Below are 16845 nucleotides of genomic sequence, written 5' to 3'. Positions count from 1 at the left end.
GTTTGTGTGAGAAGCTGAGAATTGCGAGAGACAAGGCTAGCATCCTTGGCAGAATGGATGGGGAGGGGGGCAATGCTGAACAAGGCATAGGCAGCATCACACAAAGCTTTAAAATTAGTAATGAGAAGTTTAACTTAAATTTGACTGAGGTGGGAAAGCCAGCAGCGACGTATGTGCACAGATCTGGGCTCTTCGCAGATATCTGAATCTCTTGGAGAATCACCCTCCTCAATTGTGTCTGATAGTCAGATGCATTTAGATGTACATTTTTAACATACTATATTGTAAATAGGGCTCTCAAGCGATTCAAAAAATTGTGATTAAGTGCGCGATTCAAAAAATTAAGCACGTGATTAATCACGCTGTTAAACAATAATAGAATACCATTATTTCAATATTTTTGATGTTTCTATATTTTCAAATATATTGATTTCAATTACAACACAGAATACAAAGTGTACAGTGCTCACTTTATATTTTTTTTATTACAAATATTTACACTGTAGAAAATAATATTTTTCAATTCACCTAATACAAGTACTGTAGTGCAATCTCGATCATGAAAGTTGAACTTAAAAATGTAGAATTTTGTACAAAAAACCCCCCTGCATTCAAAAATAAAGAGTCTACGAGTCCAATCAGTCCTACTTCTTGTTCAGCCAATTGCTCAGACAAACAAGTTTGTTTATATTTGCAGAAGATAATGTTGCCCGCCTCTTGTTTGCAGTGTCACCTGTAAGCAAGAACAGGCATTTGTATGGCACTGTTGTAGCTGGCGTTGCAAGATATTTACATGCCAGATGCACTACAGATTCATATGTCCCTTGATGCTTCAACCACCATTCCAGAGGACATACATCCATGCTGATGATGGGTTCTGCTCGATAACGATCCAAAGTAGTGCAGACCGACGCATGGTCATTTTCATCATCTCAGTCATATGCCACCAGCAGAAGGTTGATTTTCTTTTTTGGTGGTTTGGGTTCTGTAGTTTCCGCATCAGTGTTGCTCTTGTAAGACTTCTGAAAGCATGCTCCGCTCCTCATTCCTATGAGATTTTGGAAAGCACTTCAGATTCTTAAACCTTGGGTCGAGTGCTTAAATCTTGGGTAGAGTGCTAAAAACCTTTAGAAATTTCACATTGGTGTCTTCTTTGCATTTTGTCAAAATTTGCAGTGAAAGTGTTCTTAAAACAAACGTGCTGGGTCATCATCTGAGATGGCTATAATATGAAACATATGGCAGAATGTGGGTAAAACACAGCAGGAGACATACAATTCTCCCACGCAAGGAGTTCAGTCACAAATGTAATTAACGCATTTTTTTTAACGAATGTCATCAGCATGGAAGCATGTCCTTTGGAACGATGACCGAAGCATGAAGAGGCATATGAATCTTCAGCACATCTGGCATGTAAATATCTGGAGACACCAGCTACAACAGTGCCATGCGAATGCCTGTTCTTACTTTCAGGTGGCATTATAAATAAGGAGCAGGCAGCATTATCTCCCATAAATGTAAACAAACGTGTTTGTCTTCACGATTGGCTGAACAAGAAGTAGGACTGAGTGGACTTGTAGGCGCTAAAGTTTTACACTGTTTCGTTTGAGTGCAGTTATGTAACAAAAAATGCATTTGTAAGTTGCACTTTCATGATCAAGAGATTGCATTACAGTACTTGTATGAGGTGAATTGAAAAATATTTCTTTTGTTTATCATTTTTACAGTGCAAATATTTTTAATCAAAAATAATATAAAGTGAGCACTGTACACTTTGTATTCTATGTTGTAATTGAAATTGATATGTTTAAAAATGTAGAAAACATCAAAAAATACATAATACATTTCAATTGTTATTCTATTGTTTAACAGTGCGATTAATCGCGATTAATTTTTTTTTGAGCTAATCGCATGAGTTAACGGCGATTAATCAACAAGAAGTGCAGTAGATTTAGACATTCATCCTCCATTAATCTTGATCCCCCATGCTGCTTTCAAAATATCCGCCTACATTTTTACAACCCCATGCTCTGTGGTCACTTCAGTGGTACCTCTCAGAGTCAGATCCTATATTACTATTTAAACGTATGTAATTAAGTTGCTGACATTCTCCAAAGGATACAGCAGCTGGTATGTGATATCAGAACACTTCCCAACCAGAAGGAATTACCATATCCCTAATTTTTATGTCTGTCAAATATCCATCCTTCTTAGTGATTTTCCTGTCTACATTTAATGTGCTGATCATCCTTCATACTCATGCTGTGAAACTTGTATCATTTGATGTTGTTATTCAGACCCTGATCCTGCAAATACTTGCATCTTTACTCATACCAGTAGTCTCATGAACTCCAGTGAGATTTTTCCCATGAGTAAAGTAAAATAGGCATTTAACTTAGAATTCATCCCTTCTTTTCTCATGCAATCCAGGAAGAAGGTGGATGAAAAATCTCCAACATACATAGCTCCTTTGAAATATTGATAAATCCAAAAGTATTTAAGTTTTGTTTTAAAAACCTATACATATCCTGAAGTTCTTGATTTTTTTTTAATTGAGGAAAAACTGCTTATCTCTCGCTAAGTATTCATATTGCATTCATCACCATTGCATTTGAGAGCTTTACAAACAAATCCAGCAATTAATCCAACATACTTTTAGTTCTTCCCAGTCTTTTCCCTCAAAATATAGATACAGAACATTTTGTTGTTAGTGGGAAAAGATGGGTTTTACTCTGCATTGCTCTGAAGGTGGTACTCTCTGGTCATTCATTCTGATCTTTTGGAAGATGTTCCACAAACCAGCTGCCCAGAAATCCCTGTTCCCTTACTCCTATCAGGCTAATTACTTCAGGATTTGACCCATAGAGTTAATCATGTCCTTCATCTAAGGAAATAAGGTCTTATGCTTGTATTGTTCCTAACACATTTATGTATGTGTTCATTCAAAGGAGGGATTGCTGGACTGTGTTGAAAATCGTGTCCGTCAGCTAGAAGATCTGGAAGCAGCTTTTGCGGATTTATGTGACAATGATGATGAAGAGACTCTAAAAAGATTTGCCTCGTATCCGAGGTAAGGGATTTCAGAGGTTAAAAGAAAACTCTCCTCCCTTTGGTCAACTAGTAGCTTGTGGATAAGAATCAGCATGAAAAAACTTTTATATTTTTAATAGTAAAGTGTTTTTCATTATATTTGTTATTTTTGAGCCTCCAGGTGGTACTGGCCAGCTTCCTACAAACTTACATCACTTATGAAGTAGCAGTTTGGAAACCTAATGTATAGGTTGTTCTTGCCGCCCTTTGCGCTGGTTGCTGGTCTGCTAACTGCCATCTCTTCGTATCTTTGCCTGTAACTTCTGACTCCCGGTCACTACTTTTGATTTTCTCCAGAAACCCACTGAACAGTGTTCTTCCTCCCACTCTGTCTAGGAGCTAGCTAACTTCGCCAAACACAGTCAATAATACCATCCTGTTAGATCTCTCTTCTACCTCCTCCCTTCATGTGGAGGATTTCTCTTGGACCAATAAGCATCGTTCCTAGTCAAATCCAGAGCAGGGACACAAAAAACCTCCAGACCTTGTGTCTGGTCTTTTATCCTCCCATGCTGTCAGCATCACAAATATTGTTGCATTTCTAAAAGATACTGCCACCATCAGCAGAAGACTGAAAAATGCCAATTGTAATTCGACAGCTCCTGGCGTGTTTTTGAACATTCAAGCTGCAGGACTGAGGTAGAGGGATACGATGATCATTTAACTTGTCTAAAATATACAACCTGGAAAATCCTGAGCTGCTTCTTTTTTGGTGATGGTCCCTATTGTATTCCACTGAGGGTTTATGCATGTGTCCATGCGTCTGGAGCTGGAGAATTTGAAAGTAGTAGTGTCTGTTGGTCCGGGCATGCTCTCTTGCTTCCCCTTATGGTTACGTTCGAGGTGATAAAGAGTGGGGTGGACTGATTGCATCTCCAGTTCTTTCTCACTGCCACATGCTCCAAGTCAGAGCTGCTAGTGTCCTCTCATCTCTGACGCCCTTTTAAAAGAAAAAAAGTTTTAGAAATTTTATATAGTTAGTTTTTCTTCTTCTGTTTTTACTGGTTTTTTTTATGTAGTTAAGTTTTTAGCAGTATTTTTAGTAGGACTTGGACTTTAGGAGAATCAGTTTACCAGTCTCCCCAACACACACACAAACACACACGCACCCCCCACATGTGGGTACTGGATTATGCCAAAGACACCAGAATTCAAGATCTGCACTCCTGCCTGTGTTAGTTCTCAGTCAGTGAGGAGCACCAACACTGCCTCTACCGCTTTGGAGAAGCCCACATTTCATCCAGGTGCAGCGTCTGCCAGTCCTTCCCAATCTGTACCTGAGCAGGCCTGATTTTCCGCCTCAAGAAGCACCTCATGGAAGTGGCCTGAGGCCTCAGTTGGATCCAGGTCAGGGAGCCCCCCTGTACATTGGCCTGAGAAAGCCAGGAATGCGCCTCCAGTTACAGAGATCAAATCTGGTTCTGGTGTACCACCACCACAGACCCCGTGCCGGGACCTAGTCATGGGACAAGGAAGCATGCACATAAGTATGGTAGTAAGTCTTACTCCAAACCAAAGGCTCATGCATCTTCCTTAAGTTCCAGCCACAGAGAGGCAGCACATTCCGAGGCGCACAAGAATGACAAAATCACACAGACCACCGGGTCTGCTGGTACGAGGCACCAAGCCCTGCTCACCCTCAGTGTCAGCCAGGACATTGACAAGACAAGGGATCTGTTGGTTCCAAGACAGTCCTCCGCTTCAGCCCTGGCTCCTGCTATCAAGCGGGTACTGTTAACACCGGAGCACTCAGAGTAAGCAGCAGGGCCACATGAGCAGTTCACTCTAAGGGAACCAGGTTCTCCAGGCCTTCCTCTGCCACCCACACTGGGGGAGGTCTGATCTCCTATCCGATACTTGCTGTAGTCAGGTCATACTTTCCACCCTCCTTCCCCTGTGCTGTGGATCTGTTAGATTCGTGGTGGAGAAAGAACTGGAGACCCGGTTAGTCTGCCCCACCCTTTATTGCCTCAGATGAAACCATGAGGCGAGGAAGCGCACATGTGCGGACCGACACACACTACTACTTTCAAATTCTCTGGCTCCGGACACAGGGTGCGCATACATAAACCTTCAGTGGAATACAGATAGGGACCACATATCTCGAAGAGCCTCCGGTTACAGATAAGTAACCTTCTCTTTTGTGGAGTTGAAATCCAAAGTAAGAGAAAATGTTCGGTTTGGTTTGTTGTGGTGATAACTTGTTTTTGTAGATTTTCGAGGCAAGAAAGGACCATTATAATCATCTCATCTGACCTCCTGCACAACGCAGGCTGTAGAACTTCCCCTAGGATTTCCTGCAGCAAGCCCCTGTGAATCAGCTTACACAAGGGATCCTGTCTCTCCATGCTGCTCCCCTGGTCCCTCTTCACCATTTCCAGAATGACTCCTAAAGGACAGATCCCATGGGCTAGGAATGGGGGCCACCTGATGGTAATGCTTAGCAAGTGAAGGACTGTGCTGAGCTCAGTTGTGAGAGCCTAGAGTTGAGACACTTAGAGGAAGGTTCCCTACTCAAAAAGTGTCCATTTTCTGTGAATATTTTTTTTTTTTTTGGTCAAGACTGACTTTTTTTTTTTTTTTTCAGTTTAGTAATGCTGCCATAGTGCCTCTTGGGAGTTGTAGTTCAGCTGTCTCATGCCCCCATTCTCCTCTACAAACTGGGTTCCACAGCCAGACTACCATCTCCCATTCTGTGCTGTGGCGGTTCAGCAAGAGGTGAGTCAGCGGTGCATCATGGGAGATGTAGGCCACCCAATAAGCCTAGTCCATAGACGAGAATAGGAGCACGAGACACCTGTTCTACAACTCCCATTAAGCACTGTGTCAACTTCTACTCAAAATTTTCTCTTAAACCAAAGTTTTGACAAAAGCCAGATTTTTCCATGGGGAAACTCTCAAGCCCAGTATTCCCACCACCTGTAGCAATGCCGTTAGGAAAGTCCTCCTGTGGCTTCTGAGTAACAACTGCAGATGAGACTCAGATGGAGTTAATATGACCTTGAAAAAGTAACTTCTTCATGGACATCTAGAGGAGTTACAAGGAGGCAGTGTCAGAGAGAATGGCCTCCCCCACAAAATCTCATGAAGACTAAATGCAGGGGCAGGGTGAGATGAGAAAACAGCAGTGCTATGGAACTGGCACTTTTCCTCTTTCACAGAAGCAGGGGAAGTTCGGGAGACCCTGTGCTTTGCTCCTAGGACACGAGGCCCGCCATGGTATTATTTCCTTAGTGTTTTTGGCTGTGTTAAGTACGTGTGCGTCTAGCTGTTAATATAACTCACATTTTCTTTTTACCCCAGAATGAAACCACTGGTTCAACTTGTGCATAGTTTGAAAAATCGGATGGAAACCCCAGACTATGAAATGGTATGTCATTGGTAGGAGGAACTGGAAGCAGACTGGTTACAAAATCGTATATACAAAAGGACAGGAGAAGACTGGGGAAATTTTTGGCTTTGCCTTTTGAAATCTTAAATATTTGCTGGAAGAAGGGTTTAAAATCTTAGTACTTCAGCCAGAATTTTCAAAAATGGCTGCCTGAAGTTAGGCCTTCACGTCTGTATTAAGGCGCCTTAAAAAATGGCCTGATTGTCAGGAGTGCAGAGTGTCGAGCTGCTGCTGTTACAATCAGACTACTCAAGTGGGTCTATAGATAAGACTTCAGAATATAAATTGAAGCAGTCTCTCCCACCCCAGGCCCCTTTTTAAGATCTTGGCCTTCACCTCTGATAGCCTTTCTGAATGCTGTAGTGGGAAAAGGGAGGTACATTATAACAAGCAGTGAAACTAGTTAACAGCATTTAAAAGTGAAAATACAAATAATATTTGTGCTTTTAAATACATTTCTGTAGTTCCATTAAATAGTTACTTTAAAGAAGTACAGTAGCTACTAAACCCTTAAAGACATGTGCTGTATGAATCAGCTTTGTGAATAGTAACATTTCTTGTTAATTTTAATCATCCACTTTATGCAGTAGTGAAATCTTTGTCTAATTTATGTTTAGGTCCATCAGGCTGGTCTTACCTGTGATTATTCTGAACTTCCCCATCATGTTAGCACTGAGCAGGAGATAGAGGGCCTCATGCAATCCGTAAAGCATATACTGAAAAAAATACCAAAGCCCACGCTTGTGACAATCGCTCGGTAAGAACATATTTGTTTTTATCCTAAACCCAAAGGTGAATTAAAAACCTTTTGCTGCAGTAAATGTGCTTTTAAAAGTCAGCATTTACTGGACTGCGGGATTTTCACTGTACTGTGGAGTTTCTTGTATGTAACAGGGTGATCTGTCCCCTTTACGGTCCATTAAGTGCTGGGGCCATTCTGTCCTGTACTGGGGACTTTAAGGATAGGTGTTCTGGGGGAGGATCGACAGATCCCATGGGCTAGGAATGGGGGCCACCTGATGGTAATGCTTAGCAAGTGAAGGACTGTGCTGAGCTCAGTTGTGAGAGCCTAGAGTTGAGACACTTAGAGGAAGGTTCCCTGAAGCAGAACCCTAAGCCTGGTGATGGTAAACTGGGAAAGCCAAAGAGAATTACAGCTGTGGAGTCCCTGAACCAAGTAAGATGTTTCTAAGACCAGGGCAAGGAGGAGACCTAGAGAAAAGACTCTCCAGAGAGGCCAGGGGGCTGGAGAGGGATTGGCAGAGCTCTGTGTTTTAAAACACTTTGAAATCCCTGGATATAAGGGGCTACTATCTAAGTGCAAAGTATTAGAAAACTATTTCTCATAATGGGCGTTTGATTTTTTTGTTTAAATAATTGTTACAGATCAAGTTTGGATGACTATTGTCCTGCAGAGCAAGTAGACCTCATTCAGGAAAAGGTTCTGAATGTACTACGCTCAGCGTTCGGCACTCTGGATGTTCATTTAGAGTACTCAGCAGGTTCATCTGTGTGAATAAACTCCCACTATTCTCTTAACCCAGGGGAATTATATAGTTGATGTCAACCTCAAGGGAATATTTAGAGTCAAAATGTCTTGTGCTGAAAGCAGTTCTACATCCTCCCACAAAGAACAACTCCCATATAAGCAGAGATTACTATACCTGAGTACATTACAAGGAGAGTCCATTGTATTGATGTATGTCACTTGTTAATTTTTATTTGGGCTATATAATTCACCAAAACCAAATGGTTGGGGTTTTTTAATATGCTTGTAAGTTTTTTTTATTAGATCAAATTAGAAAAAGTGTGGATAAAAAAAGCTATTGTTCTATTTCAGCAGGTGGCACTAGAAACCAAGCTATCCAGTAATCTGAATAGTAATTTCTAATTGCACTCTGTCTTTGTTGCACTGGTTTCATGTCTGAAACATTACCCATTTTAATTGTGGTTTTCGATCAGACTTAGATTGTTGACTCCAGATTAAATATACTGTGTTTTAACTATAGTACTTTTAAAGACTAGTACTGTGAAGAAAAACTATTTATTTATTTTTAGACCATGAAGACACTATGTGACAGAATTAGACACACACACACACACTTAAAATATCTGTAAAACAAATCTAGCTTTTTGTAAGTAGATTGATTTCTTGAATGTTACAAATCATTCAGGGTACCATTAAGATTTTGGTTTCACACGGTGACCTTTGCTCATTCCCAGTACTGGTAGTACTAGAGATGAGCCCTCAGTCATCCCTCTCCCATTCCATTGGTGCAGCTTATCTTCTACTACTTGATCCATGGAGTCCAATTGATATTCATGTTATTTTACATTATTATAGTCCCTTTATTTTCACAAGGTACCTATGCAACATCACAGAAATACAGTTATCTCCAAGGAAGAGGGTAACAGCTCATCAGTACACTGAGGGGGAAGGGAAAACTTTGGCCAAGGACTGGCCAACACTGCTACAAAAGGTCATGAAATCTCTTAATGTCCACAAAAATCTTGATATTTTTTTTTTTTAAGATCTCAGCTGAAAGACACATATACAATAGTTGCATGACATGTGTTGTACATACTACTTTGTCCTCTAAAGTACGTGTCCTTGGTAGCTGTTGAATTATGTCAGGATTTGAATCAGTGGGTTCAGAGTGTGATAGTTTGGCCTCATTGAAGTCAGTGGCAAAATTCATATTGACTTCTATGGAGCCAAGATTTCACCCAGAGATTCTAGAGATACCAGTCTTCATGCTTAGAACATAAATCGATCTTGTCTGGCCATACATGCATTCATTTGCATTACTAGCCAGAGAAAGTATGTCAGTGTCATAGACATTTAGAAGTTAAGAGTTAGGAGTTGAGAGCAAATGGTCATCTCCAGAGTAAAAAGGAGACCAACAGTCAATTGGGACTGAACTGGGAAAGGGCAAAGGGAGAGAGGGTGAAAACATTGACTAGAATATATTAAATTTGTTCTGAATAAATATTTTTGTTGTATTCTTTTCAAAGTGTGATTTGAGTTCTTTATGTTTGGTGGTACTTTCTCTTCTGCTTATTCATTAGATTGTTTTACTACTTCTGCTGTTAAATAATTGAATATAAATCAGTTTTTTAAGATATTTACAAATTTTGGATGTAGTGAACTAAAGAGAAAATATAATTGAGAACAAAATCAAGATACCAAAGGACATAAAGAGGAGATTCTTGAATGGTCAATACACTAATGCTTGGACCTGTCTAACAAACAAGAAGAATTTCAATTGCTCATTTATGAACATAAATTCAATCTAGTTGGTGTTACAGAAACCTGGGGGGATGATTTGCACAATTGGAATGTTAACATCAATGGTTATAACCAGTTTAGAAAGGATCGAGTGGGCAAAAAGAGAGTGGGAGTGGATGGCACTCTGTTAAAAATGTCATTTCCTATATTGGAATCACTGATAACTTGGAAGAAAATGATCTTGAATGTTTATGGATCAGTGTCCCAGCAGATAAAGAACAAGATGGGAGTACTAGTTAATGCCTGCTACAGTCCACCAAATCACACTAGGGAACAGGATAACTGCCTCCTTACATACTTATCTATAGGGCCCTACCAAATTCACAGTCCATTTTGGTCAATTTCATGCTCATAGGATATTAAAAACTGTACATTTCAAATATTTAAATCTGAAATTTCATGGCGTTAGGACAGGTCACTGATTCAGCAGGATCTAGATAGCTTGGTAAACTGGATGCAAGCAAATAATGTGTGTTTTAATACAGCTAACTGTAAGTGTATGCATCTGGGAACAAAGAATATAGGCCATACGGACAGGATGGGGAATTGTAACCTGGGAAGCAGTGACTCTGAAAAAGATTTGGGGGTTATGGTGGCTAATCAGCTGAACATGAGATCCCAGTGTGACGTTGTGGCCAAAAGAGCTAATGAGATCCTTGGATATATAAAAACTTGAATTTTGAGTAGGAGCGGAGCGGTATTTTACCCCTGTATTTGGCACTGGTGCTGGAATACTCCGTCCAGTTCTGGTGCCCACCATTTAACAAGGATATTGATGAATTCAAGAGGATTCAGAGAATAGCCAAGAGCATCATTAAAGGATTAGAAAATGTGCCTAATAGGGAGACTCAGGGAGCTCAATCTATTTAGCTTAACAAAGAGAAGTTTAGGGGCAATTTGAATACAGTCTATAGGTAACTACCTGGGGAACAAATACTTCAATCTAGCAGAGAAAGGTATAAAATGATCCAATGGCTAGAAATTAAAGCTAGACAAATTCAGACTAGAAATAAGGTGTCCATTTTTTAACAGTGAATAATTATTAAAATAATTGTCAAGGGTTGTGATAGATACTCAGTCTCTGATGATTTTTAAATCAAGATTGGATGTTTTCTAGAAGATCAGCTCTAGGAAAGTTTTGGGAAAGTTCTGTGACCTGTGTTAAACGTGAAGTCAGACTAGATGACCATAATGATCCCTTCCGCCCTTAGAATCTATGAATCTGAAAAGTTTCAGGACTAATGTCCCCTTCTCCACCCACATACCCACCCCTCCCCTTTCCATTTAAACAAAGGCTTAGTCTATACTTCAGAATCAGATTTACCTAGCTACGTTGCTTAGGGATATGAAAAATTCTGCACCTTGAGAACTATAGTTAGGACAACCTAACCCACCCCCACCCTACCCTCCACAGATGTGGCTAGCTCAACAGAAGAATTTGCCCAATGCCCTAGCTACCACCTCTTAGAGAGGTGGATTACCTACATTGACGGAAAAAAACCCTTCTGTTTGTGTGGGAAGCATCTACCCAATGCTATAGTAGCACAACTGCGTTGCCGTACCTGTGCTGGTGGAGTATAGACATGGCATAAGGCTCTGCTCACTCAATGCAGCAATATCAGAGAGAGAGAGAGAACAACTTTGGTCCCCTTTGTCAAAGTGACTTAGCCCTTGGTCAGTTAAAACTAGCCCCTTAAATTGCACATAGACATGAACTGGAAGACAGTGTAGGACATGGAACACTAGTGAAATATTAGCTGTGCAAGAAATACTTCTTGGGAAAAGGACAGCTGCTTCAGAAGGTTTTGAATATGTTTATAAAGATTATGAGAGCCTTGGAGAGAAAGAGAAAAACACCTATTATTTTAGTTTTGAAATGGCTAATAGAAAAGCTTGGCACAACCTGTAGGTAAGATTGTGGCTTGCCCTATACATTATAGGAGACAACCTCCACAGGGCCACTACTTGCCCTCATGCAAGTGGGCAGGCCAGGCCAGGAAATGGGCAAAACCTTGACTTTGCCAACTCAGCACACCAGCTAACGGACCAGGGCTGGCACAAATGAGGATGTAATCTGGTTTGTACTGGTTGCCAATTGCCTCCATGTAGGAACGTGTACTCAGGGAAAATGCAAAGTGACAATCTAGTCCTTTATGCAATGTAGCTGTAGCTATGTCAGTCCCAGCTATTAGAGAGACAAGGTGGGTGAGGTAATATCTTTTATTGGACCAATGTCTGTTGGTAAAAGAGACAAGCTTTCAAGCTACACTGAGCTCTTTCTCAGGCCTGGGGCAGGTATTCAGAGTGTCACAGCTAAATACAAAAGTTGAATAGATAGTTTAGCATAAGTATTTTGCACATTTTCTAAGGGATCCTTGTATGTAGTTGTGGCACTCTGAGTACCTTTCCTAGGCCTGAGGAAGAACTCGAAAGTTTCTCTCTTTCACCAACAGACGTTAGTCCAATAGAAGATATTACCTCACCCACCTTGTCAATCTAGGCCTTTGTTAATACTGTATGTGTATCTGCAGAATCTCTGCGGGGAGCCTTACTGATTTGAGGCATAGACAATTTTGTAATTACACATACAAAGTTGCTTGATAAAGCATACCACTATGTAATCTGATGAGAACCAGAAGCTACACAACTGTGCGAAAGTCATTTTAAACCACATGCTTCACTAGAGACACAAGGGTTACCATCTACAAAATGCACTGAAGAGCAGTAAAGCATGCATTGATTGTTCTTCATATCCTCTGAACAAGGCCTTTAAGTTTTAAAAGTCATAAACTGATATTTGAGGGCTTGCAAACACTTGGAAGATCATCCATCTCTAGTTACAGATCAGCTAAAGTTAATTGCTTCCAGTCATAGCCAATAAAAATGAGTCTGGCAACTTACAAGAAAAAGCTCTTTTTCTTCCTGTCCCTGTTACTAGCAATATCTAAGATTACTAAAACTGAAACATTACAGAAACCCCATTTGTCTTTATTTTTTTTAGTCATAGTTTCACCAGTTCCTTTTTGATTATGTGATTTTTCACAACAGGAGGAGAGAGAAAAAAACATTTCAAAAACTATGAAAATGTGAATATTTATGTATCTTGAAAGACATCAGCTGCTTAATTTATTTTGTATGCCCGGCTGCCATTTAAAAATACAGACAGTAGCAATAAACACAACAGCATCCAGTCCCATCTACATAAAATTAACAACAACAAAATAATTGTAGTACAAGGTCTCCTCCCACCCTCTGGTTCCCAGAGAAGCTCCACTCCCTCAACCCCTCAGTCCTCCTAAATGCCTATTCAAAAAGAAAGGCTTTGCAGTAGCCACTTTTTGTAAAGCTGGATGTGGTGCCAAAAGCTACTTTTGACCAACCCCTTCTCCTGCCACACACACACACACTTTGAACTCCACAGCAACCCAGCCTTAAGTCCTGGTGCAAGGTCCCTGGATTCTGTGGCACATTAGGGAGAATCCTTCAACAGCTTTAGATAAATTACAAATTAAGGATTTCATTCCATTAAATGCAAACAAGAATAATACAGTCGTTAGTGTCCTGTTTATAGTTATATGAAATTCAGTACGCTTGCCCCGCATTTTCAGTTTTCAGCATGCTGCAGATTGTCATCTCCTGGGTTCAGTGTTAATAATCCATTCACACGAGAGGGGAACTTTGCACTGTTTTTCACGGTCATCAGACATTTGTGTGTCAATTACAATCAGTTTAGGCTTTCAAGCTTTTCTTTGCAACTAGGAGGGCTAGGACAATTATATTTATGGGAAGCAGATTCTGGGCAGAGTACTGCAGCAAAGGATGAATCATTCAGGTTGGCAGTGCCACTTTAAGCTACCCATCCACTACTGTTCCACTTATCTGAAAGAAACGGCATCATTTGAGGGACTTTTTGTTTTGGTTTTTAACCCAATTCTGGCTCAATGCTCCTTTAGATGACAGTCCTGTTATCAATGTCCCATTGAGAGACAGACAGTATAAGAAGCAGAAAGGTAAGGTTGTGACTTTTGTCTGAGCAAGAAACTCTACTGTTTACCTCAGATTTGAAGGCCAGAATGGACTCTCTATTATGACCATCTATTCTGACTGCCTGCATAGAACCATAGAATATTGCCCGTCATTTCGGACAGAAAGGATACTGATAATTGCTAAAAGAAATACAGGCTCAAAATTCTTGCTGAGTTATACGCTCAGAAAACTGTCCTGTTTGAAGTGTATCCACATCTTTTACCTCTTTGAATAATGGCTCATGTGGTAAACCCAGGACAAACAGCTACAAAAGGGGGTTAAAAGAAAAGGAGGACTTGTGGCACCTTAGAGACTAACCAATTTATTAGAGCATAAGCTTTCGTGAGCTACAGCTCACTTCTTCAGATGCATATCGTGGAAACTGCAGCAGGCTTTATATATACACAGAGAATATGAAACAATACCTATTCCCGCCCCACTGTCCTGCTGGTAATAGCTTATCTAAAGTGATTTCCAGCACAAATCCAGGTTTTCTCACCCTCCACCCCCCCACACAAATTCACTCTCCTGCTGGTGATTAGTTAGTAATTAGTCCCAGGGGATTAAAAGACCCCTCCCTATCCACTGAGGAGAGATAACCATGGGGCAATAAGGTTCAGCTGGAAAAGGGGTTGCTAGGGAACCAATTAGGTTCAGCTGACTCCAACTACTTGGGACCTTCTTAAACCCTCTGCTGGGTGGAAGGAGGAGAGTGAGAGGAGTAGGGAAGCTGCTAATAGGCTGTTTGTAGCAAGACACCAAACCTTCCTAGTAGGGGGGGCTACACTTGTTCTGCAGAAGGGAAGGAAAACAAGCACAAGGGACTGACAGAGGAGAGGAGTAGCAGGACCCTGTGCTACCTGTAAGGATTTGCCTAATCCTGAGTCTCTAAGGCTTAAAAAGGACTGAGGCAAACAAGGTATTTTACCACACTCACTATCAGCATTGATTTTTTTAATTGGTTTTCCACTAACTTTATCTTTGATTACTGTACATCATCCATTCTAATGTAAACCAGATTGAGCCTTACTTCCTTTATAGTTGTTCTCCCAGGACCCTAATCTCTGATTCATGTACAAACACTCTGAATAGACCTTAGTCTCTATTGATTTTCTTTTCTGTAGTTTTTGTTCATTGCTTCTGGCAAACTCAATATTCATGATGCTCAGTCACAGACTCAGTTTCATTTGCTATAGACTTATGTGAAATGCACTATTATTGTCTTAACAAATATTATTCAAAACTCTTCCAGTTTTATACATGTACTTGTGACTTTTTTTTTTCTTCTTGCAACCTAACTAAATATGAAGTTACCCAAGAGAAGGGGAAGGCAATTGTCACAGTTTCAGGTTAAACAGCACCTCTGTTGCTTATGCAGTCTCCTCGGGAGCACCTCTCCAGGTTTCTAGCCTCCAGCTGTCATCCCTGTTTGGGCAGGAAACCACATTCCTCACTTTCCACACTAGAGTTTTAGGCATGCAGTCCCCCTGCATTGCTTATCCCAGCTGATCTCACTTTAGTTCAGCTATCTCCCAGTGGCTAAGACAACATTTACCAGTGTCACAGACCCACTTAGGCTCCCCCTACTGGCAGCTCACCAGATTACTGTGAGGGAAATCCCTGCCTCTGAGTCCTCTGTTTTACACTTCCCTGGATCCCAGTAGGCTGCAGCACAGTATCCTCCCTTGTCCTCTCTAGCCCAGTTCCTGGGTACTGGTTCAGGTTGCTACTCCTTTTATGGAAATGGAGACCAGCTGCTCTTAGGCCTCCAGATTCAGCTCTGACCCCCAAAGCTTAAACACATCTTCTCCTAGAATTTCACCCGAAAGGTATGAGCCTTCTGTAGCCCATATGGTAGATAACATACAGGCACCTAACATTATTCCTCTTTATTTAATCACATGAAAAATGCACAGATCCATACAAAAATAACCCTATACAGGTTTCCCTCACTCCACCTTTGGGAACCCTTAAGGGATGAAGTGTGTTCAGGTAGGAAGGTTCTCCTGGTTCATCTAGCTCCTGCAGCAGCTTCCCTCATCATAAACTTTTGAAAAATGACCCAAGCAAATAAACAGGTTTCAGAGTAACAGCCGTGTTAGTCTGTATTCGCAAAAAGAAAAGGAGTACTTGTGGCACCTTAGAGACTAACCAATTTATGTGAGCTACAGCTCACTATAAGAGCATCTTATACCCTTTATAAACTTCTAATACCTCTGCCAGGTGACTCCTTGATCAGCCTCCACAGTTGCTCCCAGACTCCTAACAGGTGAGACTATTGCTAAGTAACCACTCCCCTGATAAATCACTTCTCCTGGTTGGGAGCCAGTCTTTTATCTAGAGTAATCACATTTCAATGGCCGGACACTTAAGTCAATAACCTTCTTTTGTTAGCCTTTTGACACCCAGTTTAGAATTCCAGGTCAACATGGAGACAAGCGGGCAGTAGAGAAGGCAAAGTGCTGCACGTTAAAAAGGAAGACTGCAGTCTGATTAAGCTACCTACAGAGAACTTCATCATTTCACACAAAATTTAATAAATTGTAAAAATTAGATTCCTCAAATCATCACAACCAGTGACCAGCTTTCACAAAACACAATACATTCATTTAGGACAGAAGCATTCCAGAGAGAACTAATCCAAGCAATAAACCTTCTACTCCCCTGTTAATTTATCAGGAGTCAGTCTTCCATATGAATATTATGTGTACTGAAGTAGGGATCCTGTGGAAAAAATAGTATGTGATCATGTAATTAAGGACCATTTCATAATTCATATGTACAAGACCTCCATGTTTTTGAGGCTGCTTGTTGTTTTCAGCCTCATCCAGAGCATTAGCAAGTGGACAGAAGAAATCTTCAAGCACATCAGATGCTATTTCTTTTATAAATTAGGCCAGGTAAAGCCAGAAAGCAAATAATAGAATGTTTGTTGTCAGAATGACAGTTTTCACTTGGGATGTTAGTGCAGCTAGTACTGCATCCAAAGTCTTTATCATCCTCTAGCAAAACAAGTGGTATAAGGATATTTTTACAGGTCCTGAACTCT

The 16845-nt window shown here is 40.7% G+C and overlaps 1 protein-coding gene across 3 annotated transcripts in view; it reads left to right on the top strand.

The window, feature by feature from the left end:
• The window catches only part of C2H5orf22 (chromosome 2 C5orf22 homolog), a 28385-nt gene extending 18896 nt beyond the window's left edge, over positions 1 to 9489 (top strand). For all 3 annotated transcript variants that reach the window (XM_073332266.1, XM_073332265.1, XM_073332267.1), the window contains 4 exons: positions 2949 to 3070; positions 6394 to 6460; positions 7099 to 7238; positions 7868 to 9489. In XM_073332266.1, coding sequence (XP_073188367.1) covers positions 2949 to 3070; positions 6394 to 6460; positions 7099 to 7238; positions 7868 to 7997 — 459 coding nt within the window. In that variant the 3' untranslated portion in view covers positions 7998 to 9489. The remainder of the gene's footprint in view (positions 1 to 2948; positions 3071 to 6393; positions 6461 to 7098; positions 7239 to 7867) is intronic.
• The last annotated feature ends 7356 nt before the right edge of the window (positions 9490 to 16845 follow it).

Source organism: Lepidochelys kempii, chromosome 2 (genome assembly GCF_965140265.1).
Source record: "Lepidochelys kempii isolate rLepKem1 chromosome 2, rLepKem1.hap2, whole genome shotgun sequence".
In the NCBI taxonomy this organism is placed as follows: Eukaryota; Metazoa; Chordata; order Testudines; family Cheloniidae; genus Lepidochelys; species Lepidochelys kempii.
Note: the sequence above shows the minus strand (reverse complement) of the source record. Positions and strands in the feature narration are given on the sequence as shown.